Source organism: Crotalus tigris, unplaced genomic scaffold (genome assembly GCF_016545835.1).
Source record: "Crotalus tigris isolate CLP2741 ecotype Arizona unplaced genomic scaffold, ASM1654583v1 scf7180000017814.3102382, whole genome shotgun sequence".
NCBI lineage: Eukaryota > Metazoa > Chordata > Lepidosauria > Squamata > Viperidae > Crotalus > Crotalus tigris.
The window spans coordinates 1,776,287-1,791,144 of record NW_024096652.1 but is presented as its reverse complement, the minus strand read 5'-3'; the positions used below and the strand labels follow the sequence as shown (position 1 = coordinate 1,791,144).

Genomic DNA, 14,858 nt, shown 5'->3' with positions numbered 1-14,858 from the left:
TAAACCAACTATTTTCTTTTGGTCTTCCTTTCCAGTTCCAAAAACCTCAAGAGCAGTATCCTCCATTCCGATTTGGAACAGTTCCCAATGGTAGTACAGAAAGAAATATCCGGAGCAATTACCATGACATGCATTCCCACATGGTAAAATACAACCAGCGCTCAGTGGAAGACGCCCTTGTCAGCCTCAAAATGGGGTAGCTTTCTGTTTCTTCACCCTCAAGATTTCTCTGTCCAATGACATTCCTAACCAGATCTGATTAGGACAAGATTACTAATCCTTTTGAAGTAGCACCAACATTGATTTCTAGGACTTAGTCCTGTCAAGTTGTAGTAATTACTTTGTTTCGGTGAGGAAAATTTACATAGGCACTCCAATTTGAGGGGGCTGTATCTACAATTACTTTCAAATAGTAGGCACATTTGGAAGGGGCAGCCTATGGTAGCCTCCTCATGTGCTAAGAAAGTTCTTGATGCCCAAACTTTCTCTATATATCTAGTGTTTGTGGCATTAAATGCAATGGAACTTCTACCAGTCTTCAGCCCACAGATTGCATTTTTGCATGCTGTCATATGACAACCTTGCTCCCTTCCCCATCTGAAAATATGCACCTATAAAGAGGCAATTGGATGTCTCCAATAGAAGAGAATATATATAGTTTAAGATTGTACTCTCAAGTCCTTGGTGCTCTCTGAGCTTGGTTGTTTGCTTGCAGACATTTCATTACTTGCTAGGAAACATAATCAGTGCTAGTGAGTGTGGGGTTTGCTCCCTATTTATATACAAGAGCTTATCTATCAGTATTGGTGAGGATGTGCTGTTCTCCTTGGTAGTTCCTTGATTAGGGTTTTGGTAATGCCTTGAATAGGATTAAATAATAATTTACAAAGCAAGAATTAATTTACAATTAAGTCTGGTAGGAAGCCCGACAGATAGCATATTTGATGAAAATGCTAATAGGATGAAAGATGTCTTGATCAGGTTCATGTACTCACCTGGCCTATGGGTCACTCTTTCTAGGTGAAGAATGACCCTGTAGTTCTATAGTCTAGCTGAAGTGGCAGAAAGTGCACCCTTAATACAGGCGTTCTCTGATAAGTTCAAACCCAGCAGTACCTGATCTACAGCAGGATTGTGCATGCTTTGAAAATGATTTGGAACAAGGGCTTTGGACCTCACCTGAAGACAGGTGTTCGTTAACGCACTCTGACTTTTCCCCTGGCTTTCAAGCAAGTCTGAAGGAGCATTGAGGTTGCCTCGAAATGTTGACTTGTCTGAGAAGCCTGAAAACAGATTAGACTCCCTTAAATAACAGAGACATGCCAATACTGGTCAAAGTACAAAGCACTTCTTCAGAGTCATTTTAAAAAACAGGCACATTCCTATTGTCTAATACAGCCTTTCCCAACTTGGATGGAGTCCCTAGTTTCCTTCCTGTTGTGTTTCATAGCAATTGTTCCCTAATCTGCTTTCTCTGTGTGCTTGATTCCAGAAAGCTGGATGCTTTTATCTATGATGCTGCAGTGCTCAATTACATGGCTGGCAAGGATGAGGGTTGCAAGCTGGTAACCATTGGCAGTGGGAAAGTCTTTGCCACCACTGGCTATGGCATTGCCCTCCAGAAGGACTCAAAGTGGAAGAGAACAATTGATTTAGCTCTCCTGCAGTTCCTGGGAGATGGTGGGTCGTTTTCTCTCTTAGTTACACATTGCTAGCTAATATTTAGGAGAAAATTATTGCTGCGTCCTACTTGTTTTCTTCCAGGGTCACAACAATTTGCCAAGTTCAGAGTAGAGCTTTCTCTTTATTATAATATAGAGGGGTAAAACAAAAACACAACAACAAAGATAAGAACCAAAGGAAAAAGAAAACAAGATATTATATTACATATACTGTAGGGAGCATGCAGTCCATTTTTGAAACCTTGATCCCATGGAATAATACTGATGATTTTTTTTCCCCATTACACTAGCCTGTATCACAGGTCCAAGACTGTAACCTTGAAACTGCAAGGGGCCAAAATCTAAGAATAAACTTTTTTGTTACACCTCAAACTTGGTAAATCCATCGGTCTTCATATATGATAAATTCCATTTTTTTGTCTATAATGGAAAAATACTTGCAGAACTTTATTATTTATCTTTGTGGCATATAAAAGTATGGATATTGAACAAAAATGGAAGCTAGTGGAGACATGCCTGTAAGAGGATATGAATAAGTGTCCTCTCAGTCGTTCCATGCTATGATTTTTCCTTTTGCACACTTGCATTTCCCAACTCCTTTGACAGAAACAAAGCAGGATAAAGCAGCATCTGCAGCATAGGAAGAGGGCAAATACTTTCCTCAGAAGACAAATGGCTACACCCCACTCTTTCAGCGGTCATTTGCAAATGTTCTGTTCAGATACAAATTAAAATTGAAATATAAGATGGAAATAAAAGTAGCTCCAAAACTTCAGTAAAGTGAACTTCATTAAAATGGAAAGGATTTACTTCAGCTATTTTTTTCTATTACAGTAACACAATGGTTATGAAAGGCATCATTAATTCTTATTTGCAAACCTAATATATGGGCTAAATGTTGTCCTAGACACCAACGTGCATTTTGCCCGTTCTGTATTTTCCTCAAAATTCTGCTCCTGAATGTTGATGATGAATTCCTTAGTCACTGGAGAAAATGTTGAAAAGTTTTTGGAAAACTGTTCTTCTTGGTGAAGTTTCATATTAGATCAAGCCAAACTCCTGGCAGTTCCCTGAAAAGGTCTTTCTCTCGCTTCACTTCAGTAGGAGTTAAATTTTCCACTACTTCAGCAGCTTTAATAAGTGGCTGATATACTATAAGTAAGCAGGCAAGCCTGTGCTTATGCATTAGAACTGGGAAAGTTTAGGGGAAGTCTTTTATTTACCAGATGTAGAAGGAGACTAAAAGAAGAAGAAAGTAAAATAAATATGCCACCTACAGGAACTGCAATATGCTAAGAAACAATCTTGAGATCCGCACAGACAGAATGTGTCTTTCTCCAAAGAGCTATTATTTAGCTCATATTTACTGCCTAAAAAAATTAAGTATTCATTTTCACATCTGAATATGTAGTCCTTGACTTATAACAGCTCGTTTAGGGACCCTTTGAAGACCATTGAAGTACAGACAAAAGTGACTTATGATAAGATGACCAACTTTTTTACAATGAGAAGGAGGACACAAATAAATTGAAGAAAAAAAAGTGAGTCTAATGTGTGCGTATGTGCTGTGTCATGTTTCGGTAAGAAGTAAACAAAGCCACTTGCATGCGGCGCACTCTTGCGTGCGGTGCACTCTCTCAAAACAATTCTCCTTGCCCTGACGAATCATCATGTCAAATACAAATACGTCACATCACACGCAACGGATTGGATCAGCATCAATCGAATACGGAGATTTACAGATTAGTCTTCAAATATCAAAAAGGAGGACATGTAGGAGGACATCTGTCGAGAGAGGACAGAACTTACAAAAGGAGGACTGTCCTCCCTAAAGGAGGACAGTTGGTCACCTTTCTTATGACCATTTTTTCACACTTACGACTGTTGCAGCAATCCCATAGTCACGTGATCAAAATTTGGCTGCTTGGCACCTGGCTCGTATTTATGACAGCTGCAGTGCCCCGAGTCATGTGATCACCTTTTGCGACCTTCTGACAAGCAAAACCAAGGGGAAGACCAAGTTCCCTTAACAACCGGTTTCCTGACTTAATACCTGTGGCAAGAAAGGTTGTAAAACTGGGGCAAAATTCATTTAACAACTGCCTCACTTAGCAACAGAAATGTTGGGCTCATTTTTGTGGTCGTAAGTCGAGGACTATTTCTATGGAGCCCAAAGGCATCTTGATCATAACTCCTTGGAATTCGAATGGAAGTCCTATTGCAATTCCTGTTTCTAGGGTTCTAGGGTTCTCACTTGCCCGCTGTGCAAACACAGGGCTGAACCAGGCCTGCCTTTAGATCTAACCTCCCGGGGTTCTCTGACCTGGCAAGCATGAGCACTGGGCATATCCTAGCTATCAGCAGTGGCCTATTCAAAGAATAAATAAATAAATAAATCACTGACTCCTGCTTGCTTGGATGCCGTTCCTGTGAAAGAGACACCAAACTAATGTAAAGGGAAAGATAGATTTAACAAACACACAATGCATGCGCACACGTGACTCTTCTATATTCATTTATGTACTTCAGCATTTGCAGGTTTTAGAGACCTGTCTGGTGGAAACTACAGCTTTGTTAGCAGATTGAAGGATTCAATACGGAATGTGCTCCAGAAAAAGTCTGCCTTGGAAACTTATAGAGATTCCTTTTAGCTCATTCTAATTGTCTGTCAACTACATTTGGGACACAGAGCTTCATGTGTTTTGCTTTTAATCTTCTGATTTGAATGAGAAACTGGCAGTCAGGATAATGAGCTGGTCACTACCCACTCCTGCTGTTCCACTGATCTAAATGGCTGCACCCACCAGGTGCTTGGTGGTTGTGAACTCCATGGGAGTGAGAAGATGATAGCTACGCTCTTGTTCCGTTGATCACTTGCACCGCCTGGAAGTTAAAACACGAAATCATCATTGTGTTTTGCCTACATCATTAATCCAGCCACATAAATGCAGAAGTAGCAAAAACAAAAACAGGCAAATATGAGGCACTGTAGGAGAAGAAGCTACTACCACTTTTTTTTCACCTCAGATCTGGCTATGCTAAAATGGTCCCTTTGCGCAGACATTTTAAAACTAATAGCAAAAAGCCTTTTCAAAACAAGACTATACTTTTTTTCCCCTTCTCTTTTCTGTGAAATTCATCCAAACATCTTCCCCCCCCCCCAGAAATGTGAACAGTTGTTTCCATGAAAGGGGTGATGTTTGATATCAGATGGTTTCTTTGGCTAGAAGTATACCCTCTTCTACCCTTTGTCTGTTGTGTGCTGTTTTGCAGGTGAAACCCAAAAACTGGAGACTGTGTGGTTGTCTGGTATCTGCCAAAATGAAAAGAATGAAGTAATGAGCAGTAAGCTGGACATTGATAACATGGCGGGGGTCTTTTACATGCTGCTGGTGGCAATGGGGCTGAGCCTGCTTGTCTTTGCTTGGGAACACCTGGTGTTTTGGAAGTTGCGGCATGCCGTGCCCAAGTCCCACAGACTTGATTTCCTTCTAGCTATAAGCAGGGTAAGTAATGTTCCTGTACGGGCAGTTTATTTATTTAATCATTTGTTTTTATTGCGTTTGTGTGCTGCCCAAATGCCATCCCTTCTGAGGGCTCACAAATAAAAGCATAAATAATAATAATAAGGGTTTTATTAATGAATTAATGGTGCAAATGAAAGCCAACACCAACTAAAGAACTGGCAGTTGCGATGTCACATTTTTGCGCACAGATAGTCCTCGACCTACGACCACAGTTGAGCCCAAAATTTATGTTGCTAAGCGAGACAGTTGTTAAGTGAGTTTTGCCCCATGTTTTGCCCCTTTCTTGCCACAGTTGTTAAGTGAATCTGGCTTCTTCATTGGCTTTGCTTGTCAGAAGGTCGCCTAAGGGGATCACATGATCCCAGGACACTGCAAATCTCATAAATACATTCTAATTGCCAAGCATCCGAATTCTGATCATGTGATCATACAGATGCTGCAACAGTCATAAGCGTGAAACACGGACATAAATCACTTTTTGCCACTGTAACTTTGAACCGTCACGAAACGAATGGTTGCAAGTTGAGGACTACCTGTATGTAAAAATAAAGATTGGCAAAGATAACAAGAACCAGAGAGGGATGGAAAAACAAACAAAACCAGACTATTCAAGGAGGCTTCATTCAACCTCGCCAAAGGCCTGGGAAAAGCAGCTGACCTTAAAGCACGAGTAGAAGGGGGACTGTCCAGGTCTTAGGTGTGGATGAAAGTGCTGGCCTGGAAACCAGAGAGTTCTGGTCTTCTGTTAGGCATAAAGCCAGCTCAGTAACTTTGAGCCATTTACTCTCTCTCAATCTGACCCTTCTCACAGAGGGGTTGTTGTAGGAAAATGGGAGGCAGGAACATTATGCAAACGGCCTTGAGTTGCACAAATAAAAGTGGGATACAAATCTGATGATCGTACTAATCATAATCAAAATTCTTCTTCCATTCCCCAGGAAATACTCTGCATTTTTAGGGCTACTCTTTTGTATAAATGTTGATTAACAGGGACAATTTAAAATGTTAATTCATTCATTAGATTTCTGATCCGCCCACTCTTCAGTTTCTCTAACCGCAACAACTATTCTGAGGCTGAGTTCCACATACTAAGCGGTAATGTTTGGACTCAGTTGCTGTGATTTATAAAACATGGCTTATAGTTCAAGACTTTGAGTGGACTCCACCAACTGTGGTTCATCTGGCAGACCACAATTAAAACATGGCTTAGCATGAGGTGTAAAATCACCGAGAGATAGATTAAGCTGGATAAGAGCAATTCCTCCAGGGCATCCGTTCCCAGGTCCATAGCCTCATCACTTCACTGCATACTATTTTCTTGATTTTGGGGGTAAAGGTAAAGTTCTATGCTAAATTTGACTCTACATATTAACTATCTATGTTTTGGTGGGGGGTATTTTTCTTCTTTTCAACATTTATAATAATATAGTAATGGTTTTGCATTAGGTCCCAAAATGTATACTTATATAAATTATAATTTTGTATCCTGAAAACAACTCAGTGTAATCTGCTTGCTATTTTTTTTAACTAAGGTCATACTGAGCACTGATGTATAACTTCAGTAATTAGCTACCCATTTGTAAATGCTATCTTTTTTGAAAATATATTTTTTAAATGAAAATAAAATAAGTATGTGGATAAAAAAACAATTTAAAAATTGGCTCTACACACCAGGACATCTAGCAAAACATTAGCGGCATCATCAATGTGTTCAAATGCTCTAGGCTGTGAGTTGCCAAGACATTCCCTCAAAAAGCAATTTTGTGACTCTTGCCAATGGGAGCTTGTAAAGCTTACCAATATGAGCATATATGACACTCTGTTTTTCTCTTTAAAGGGAAATTAATTTTTACTTCCCGTATTTTGATTAAAACATTCTCAAATCATTGTGAGCAAGAGATAGGAGATTTGTTTTTTTCTAGATGCATAATTCCCCGTTCTTCTGATTTTTGGGTCTCTAGAGAAATCCACAAAAAAGAATGTGATATTGAATACACTAAGGGCTAAAAGTACAATTGATGAGATACATTTTCAATAGTCTGCCTGGATTGGAAATTGTGATTAAAGCACCCCCCCCCCAAAGATCCTTTGGAGCAGAACTGCCTAGGAATTCTGGGATAAATTTGTGGCAAGATGGGTGGCAAATAAATTTAATACAGTAAATAATAATTTAATGTTAATACATTTGTTTTTCTCTCAGTTCCTTTGTCAAATTTGCAGCTTTAGGTCTGTCTAGTCAAAGTGCTGCTATAAATCAATTAAACCCAGCTTCAGCTAACTGATGCATAAGAGGCAAGCTTATTTTGTTACTCAATCATTTGTTCCCCCCACATAAGGGCTGCTCTCTGTAGGTGTTTTAAATCTTATTAACCTTGTGACAGCTTAACTGCTTAGTAAGAGTTCTCAAGAAATTGTGTGAGTAATAGTAGTCTGATTCCACAGTCATTCTAGTATAGGGGTCCTCAAACTCGGCAGGCATGCTGGCTGAGGAATTCTGGGAGTTGAAGTCCATGAGTCATAAAAGGGCCGAGTTGGTAGGAAGATATTTTGGCTGTCTTCACTCACAACAACATGCGTTGAGGTGAAAAGCTGCAAATTATCTGTGAGTGTTTTAGGCAATACAGTGCTTATACAAACTAAAATGATTGCTAGTTCAGATAATGTAATAAAATCTGGAAGTTTACTATGAGAATTACTCCTGTGCATATAAGACTCAAGGATTTTCACTGTTTACAACTATCATATTTTTAAGTACAACTTTTTCCATCCAATATCTCAACTCTGGTTATTCTGGTTTTCAAACTTGCACCAAGCAGAGCAGTAGGGGATTCTGGTGTTTGGGCAAGTCCCAAAATATTAATTCTAAACTGCTTTTGGAGAGTTTTCAGTCTTACTAAGAATCCCCTCCTAACAAATATCCCTAGTATAGATTCATGAGGTGGGATCTGCTGTCAGAATTCCTAAAAACAAATTCAGAAAGATGCCATTAATATTAACTTGTGTGAAATGTATTTGAAAATAAACCAGTGAGAAAACAGTTTCCACAATTACTAAGAAAGAAAACAATCATGTTTATTGAATTTATTTGCTTGTTGAGTTCTATTACATTTATATTGTGTGTGCATTTTCAAGTCCCTTTGCCTTTTGCATTATAAATACCTTAGCTAAGCAATAAAAACACAATAAAAATACTTACGTTTCCACTCATGCATGAATAGAAGCCAGACAGAAAATAACAATTTATAGAATTTGAGTGAATTTTTGCCTATTAAAACATACATTTCCTGTTGTTGTGAAATGCTTTAATGCCTAAATTAAACTCATGTATCTGAGAAGCATTTTCTGAATTCTAGTTACATGAAATTTCTTAACCAGCCACTAGATTCATTGCATCTCATAACAATCATTATTAGGGTCCTCAAGGAATATTTTGCAAAATTTAATTAAGCAGCAAACACTTTAAAATACAGGATGAAGACAGTTATGAAGCTAACAACTAGAATACAAGATTCCATACTGAGACATAAAGGGAAGATGGCTTCATTATACTACAACATCTGCCTGAATGAGCAACTCATTGCAGAAGAGAGAACAGTTCTTTCCAATCACTATTTAGTGAGCTCTTGGATCTTCATTGTGGAATCAAGATCTTTCATATAAGACCAACAATTGAAAAGAAATTTTAAAAAAAGTTCTGTTCAATCTCCCCTAACTAATTTTAGTAGAAAATGCTTTCTCTGTATTCTTATTTCAATGATGAAGAATCTGGTTTATATGGTTTTAGCATTTAGTTTTGCTCAGATAAAGAAAATTATTCAATATTTATGAGTCCTGTCTGTGAAAAAAAAAGTCTAGCTTAGTATCATCATCGATCATTCCTTCCCAAGATAGTTTGTCATTCTTGTTTCATCTTGTATTCCCAGGGTATTTACAGCTGTTTTAATGGAGTCCAGAACCTGGAAAGCCCTGTTCATGTTTACAAACCAGATGTCACTGCTAACTCTGCTCAAGCCAATGTGCTTAAGATGCTGCAGGCAGCCAAGAATATGGTATCAACAGCCAGTGTTGAAAACTCACTGGAAAATGCTACACGCACTATAGAGAATTGGTCTAGTAGGAGTGAAAACTTCCAAACAACTTTCTCCTTAAGGACTCCCCAGTTTGTGATTCAGAACACTAGTGGGTCAAACAGGCCAGCTCAGTCCTCCAACACTACAACAACTGAGAAGCTTGGGAGGAGCTTTCCACCCTTGCTTCTGGCACCTCAGCAAACTGTGGGACCACCCAGTGAAAGCTGTGGAGAGACAATTGAGCACCCACAGATTCTTCATCCACTGAAATTACGGGGCAACTGCTCTGAAGATAAGATTATTCCAGCTCTTGCTGTGTACCACTCTCCACAGTATGTGGTAACCACTTCTCAGGCGAATCTCAGAAAACACATTGGAAGTTCCCTTAGTGATGCTCCTCATTCCCCAATCAGGACTCTTCAGGAACTTTCTCCACAAAACCACAAGTATAAGCTCCCCATGTCCAGAGGCCATGGGAAACAAAAATTCCACCAGAATGATCACCTGTATAAAGAAGGCGAGCAAAGCAGTGCAGCCCAGGAGTCAACGCTAGCTTTTCCTTCTGAGAAGAAAAAGACTTTGGAAACCCATTACTTGCCTCATCCCTGTATATATAATTCCTTCCCAAAGGACAACAGAACTTGTAGACCCTTTGCACATAAAGAATACGACCCACTAGAGCTGAGGAGAGAAAAAGAGACCTATACAGCTAGTCTTTCAAGATCAATCTTGGAACAGCATGAACAGTTCCATTCTCTAGGCCTCTGGAAGCATCCACCAAAGTGTTCCAGTTCCAGGGATATCCTGGACTTCTTCCCCAAAGCTAGCCTGACCCCCAAAGCAAAAGTGCTGCCTGGGATCCATCATGGAGTCCACCACCATTCTCCTGATGCCCTTAGGCCAAGCAATGCATGCAATAGGAAATGTAGGCAGGCCAATGGTTTAAGTTGGAAGGAGAAACAGCTGCTATATTCACAATCCACGAGGCTCCCAGTCTATCGAGAGGCCTGTCTACAGAATGTCTCAGGCGTACACAGGGCTTCTTCAGCTGTAGTGCAGAAGCAATATGCCTATGTGAACTCATATCCAAATCTACCTGTTTATTGGAGAAGTTTTCATCCAGGCCCTTCTCACCTATGTGAACAATCCAGTGCCTCCCAGCACTGTTTCAGTCAGGCATCCTGGCCCCCATGCAGCAGGGATTTCTTGGTCCATGCGGATGGTCAGAGGGCCATGTACTTTAATAGCACACAGAGAGACTGCAGAAATCAGAGCAGGGTTTATCCAACATTTATTCAGATGGCCAGCACCGAGAGGAGAAATACGTTGACAACCCCAAGGATGCACAGCCCTTGTGCAACAAGGTCATGGAGGCGCGTATCTAGCCTAGAATCTGAAGTCTGATCATGGAAAAAGGTGGGCGGTGAGTGGGATGGGAGTGGGAGAGGATGATGCTAAGAGTGCCTGCACATGATGAAACCACTTCTGTGGGGCACTCTAGAAATAGACTCGTATGGGCAACTGACAAACCATCTGAACTATCAATCTCCTTCTCCCTTGTATACTGGTATCAAGAAAAAGTCACGGTCTCTTCCGTACGCACAAGAGCAAGTGACCTTTCTCTTTTATCTCCTGCTGGAATTAAGATCAAAGCAACACTAAAACTGCCCAGCTGAAGGCACTTTAATGACTGCATCCCAAAGTCTTCCATTGCTGAGCACTGGAGTACTCATTTCATGCAAGAGGCTCCTGGTGGTGATTCACAACATGCAGCCTCTGTGTGGATTGCTTCAGACTGCATCGATTCCAGTGTCAAACATCTACATCACAGTGCCAGCTATTTTTCAGAGCATGCTGTCCATGACACAGCTGGAAATGGCCAACAGCAGCCTAATGAAAATTAGGACTATCTTGTTTACCCCTATGCACTGATAGAAATGGAACTATATAAATGATTAACGGGCAAATACTATATTTGTAGTGTTTTACATGAACCCTCTGATTCTCCATAAGAGTCTCAAATGCCACATCTTAAAATGTATTAACTTCCCCTTTCTTTTTTCCATATAGCTTTTGGTTGCATTGGCAAATGTTGTCTTTTACGCTATCCCTAAAACAGTAAAAAGGCTTTCTTGCCTTTTTTTTAAGAAGTACCGCATCGTATAAAAGATATTTAAAACTATAGCTGCTAGGCTGGGCCACATCAAATTTGAACTGCTGAGCAAATACAGGTGACAGAAAAGTATTAGTGAGAATATTATTCTCTCACTATGCAGATTAACATTCTGGATTCATTCATGCGTCTTTCTTAATCCCAGAGCATGACTAAAAATTCAAATTCTGGCAGAAATATTAGAAGAAGCAGCTGCATAGATTCCCGGCTTCAGAAGAGATATTCGTAGCAGCCTAGTGAAGGCTCCAGTGTTAAGGGATCACCAGAGAGGCATTCAGTAGCCCTGTTGACTGTTTTTAAAAACTATTTATGTTAACAGCAAATGCAGACTGGCTTATTGGTTTGCAAATAAAAGATCACTAACATACAAGGTTTTTTTTAAAATACATTTAGAGAATTTCAGAAGCATGCTGAAGCTTATAGCTGCAAATTAAAAGACAAAGTTTTGGGATTTTTTTAAAAAAACAAACAAACAAACAAAGGGAGCCAACAAGAACTCCAGAATTAATGGGATACTGATGATAGACACTTTAGCCTAGAGAAAAACAAGCAAACAAACAAATGAAAGCTATTTCACTCACATTGTCTGCAGACAGAATTGCCAGATGTGTATGAATTGCAATAAGGAATGTTATTTGTTGTTACTATCTTTTGTTTAGGGATGGGAAACATTGTATCCCTTAGATCAGCAGCCCCCAACCTTTTGGGCACCAGGGACTGGTTCTGTGCGGAGAGGTTTTTCTGCAGACCGGATGGAGGCGTGGTTTCATATGGGACTTCACTTGTTTGCTTGGCCCAGTTTCCGGCATGCTGTGGACAGGTGCTGATTCACAGACTAGGGTTTGGGGACCCCTACCTTAGATCCTTGTCCCTGTAGGTAAACTGTTCAAGTGGAGGGGGCCATAAGAAAAAAGGCTTGTCCCCAGGCTCCTACTTGCTGAAACTATGCAGGTGGAGGCACCCATTGCATGCATATTCTGCTGGTTATTATCAGATGGGCATATGCCACTCAGAGCAGACAGTCCTGCAAGATAGCCAGTCTGAAGCTAGATAGGGCTTTGCAGAAGATAATCAGCACCTTAAGTTGTCTCAACGGTGCTTTTTCAAAAGGCAATTAGACTTTGTTTTTCAAACAAAGGAAAAACAAAGTCCAGTTGCCTTTTGAAAAAGCACCTTTGGGACAACTATGACTTGGATGACTGAGAACCTCCATAGACATTTAGCATCTTAAATTGCACTTGGAAGCTGACTGGCTATCAACAGCACGTCTGCAATAATGGTGTTACATGGCTAAATCAGGCTTCACTTGTTACACTGTGCAGCTGGATTTTGAATCAGCCGTAGCTCCCAATTGGCTCTCAAGGACAGCCCCATGTAGAGCGAATTACATTAGTCTTGTTATGAAGTGACAAGAGTATGAATTACCTCAGTAAAACCTCTTTTTCCATGAAAGGCCACAACTAATGTACCAGCTGAAGCTATGGACTCTTCTGCCATGACTTCTACTGTTATTGCAGCAGGAGTCTTGAGTACAGGAGAACTCCAGGTAGCAAATTTGCTCTCCACAGGGGAGTACAGGTTTGCCTAAAATCGATTGGATTTTCTTTTTCGGGAATCAGAAGACTTTAATTCAGTGTTTCTCAACCTTGACAATTTTAAGACATGTGGACTTTAATTCCCAGAATTCCACAGCCAGCAATGCTGGCTGTGGAATTCTGGGAATTGAAGTCCACATGTCTTAAAATTGTCAAGGTTGAGAAACACTGCTTTAATTCAACAGCCATTCCATTTTCTTGGGATTAAGCCTAAGCCTATTTCTTCCTTTCCAGGTTTTAACAATTTACAGGCACTAGGTCAGGCCTTCTTAGGATTACATGTTTTGTCCAAGGTGTAAATATGCAACTGGATTATTGTCAGCATATTAATAATGCTTCATCCATGCCAGTGGAGGACCTCCCCTAGGAATTTTGGTTAGACATTAAATAATAAGAAGGGCTGAGTGCCCCACTTGCTCTAGAAGGAAGAGAACCATTACAGTCCAATGCTGTCCACTCCTAACCCTTGCAGGTAATCTAGAAAAGTATCTTGATTAATGAGAATGAAGGCTGTCAAGAGGTTTAGCAGAACCAGAAACTTTGTCCTCTTCCCATCCAAGTGCTATCCCAGGTCATCTACAAGAATGACCAATGCAATTTCAATCCCACAACCAAGTCTGAATCCAGATTGGAAAAAGAATCAGATTGGACATGTTAATGAATCCATCAATAAGAAAGGAAAAATATTTAAGGTCCAGAACTTTAGGAGGAAAAAAGTGAAATGGAGGGCATTAAACAAAAGTGAATGTACTTATCTAATTCCTTTCAAAATGAGAGTAGGTATCATGGGAAGTGTGCTGTAGGATTTAAAGAAGTCATTTCCCTGCAGTATAAAGCAATATTTCCATAAAAAAGGAGGGAGGGAGGAGGACAGCGAGTGAGCAAGAAAGCAGAAGGAAAAGAACATGAGCTCCTTTTCCCTTGTCACCATCCAGAAAGTATCCTCCATCAAGAAATTCTTTATGAAAAATTAGGAAAGGGACAGTAACTAACTCAACAGTCATGTTTTAGTTTGACTTCTCTTATATAAGCATTGATGACCATAAAGCATCCACTAAAGCATTATATTAAAAGAATGTTCTATTCCAAGCAATACAATGACAATACAAGAGCTGTGTTCCGTCTTCAAAATTTATTGTCATTTAAATTGCCAGATTTATTTTTTTTCCAAATCTTGATTCTCAATTGCAAGAATTTTGCTGACAAACACCTGGGAATTTCTAGAGCACAGGATTTGATATGTATGTTTGTGGGTACATCTTAGTGACATAGGAAGTAATCTATGTCTGTCATGCATAATCAGTCTTCTCTACTAATATTCTGGGAAATATTTCTAACAAATGAAGAAAAAACTGTTTACCCTTCATACTTCATAAACTGTGAAAATTACACTGAGATCTCCAATGTTGACTCTTTTTTTTCCCTTCAAGGCACTTTAAAAGTAAGACTAACTTCACTGACACTTTCCCTCCAAATCCCCACGGAGGGCAATACGTTTATCGGGATCATTTAACATATAAAAGAATATGCAATGGGGACAGAGTTTTACAAGACATGGATATGCAGCTGGGTACCACACATCATTTGTGCTGCTTTAGAAAACAGAAATTGCATTTTTTTTTAATTGTCTGAAGAAGATAACTTACCATGTGTGTATATGTGTGGTTGTGCGCACCTTCAAATCAGTTTTTAAATCTTGGTGATTGCCTTGACTAGTCCCTGCAGTTTTCTTGGCAAAAGTTTTTCAGAAGTGTTTTGCCATTGCCTCCTTCCTAGGGCTGGCCCATGGTCACCAAGCTAGCTTTGTGCCC

General features: G+C 39.8%; 1 protein-coding gene across 3 annotated transcripts in view; it reads left to right on the top strand.

Moving 5' to 3' along the window:
• GRIN2C (glutamate ionotropic receptor NMDA type subunit 2C) overlaps positions 1–13,175 on the top strand; it is a 93,557-nt gene extending 80,382 nt beyond the window's left edge. For 2 of the 3 annotated variants that reach the window (XM_039342877.1, XM_039342876.1), the window contains 4 exons: positions 36–196; positions 1,493–1,680; positions 4,956–5,188; positions 9,133–13,175. In XM_039342877.1, the coding sequence (XP_039198811.1) occupies positions 36–196; positions 1,493–1,680; positions 4,956–5,188; positions 9,133–10,683 (2,133 nt within the window). In that variant the 3' untranslated portion in view covers positions 10,684–13,175. Of the gene's footprint in view, positions 1–35; positions 197–1,492; positions 1,681–4,955; positions 5,189–8,679; positions 9,108–9,132 lie in introns of those variants that run through there. The other variant, XM_039342878.1, reaches the window with a different exon arrangement.
• Positions 13,176–14,858: the final 1,683 nt, after the last annotated feature.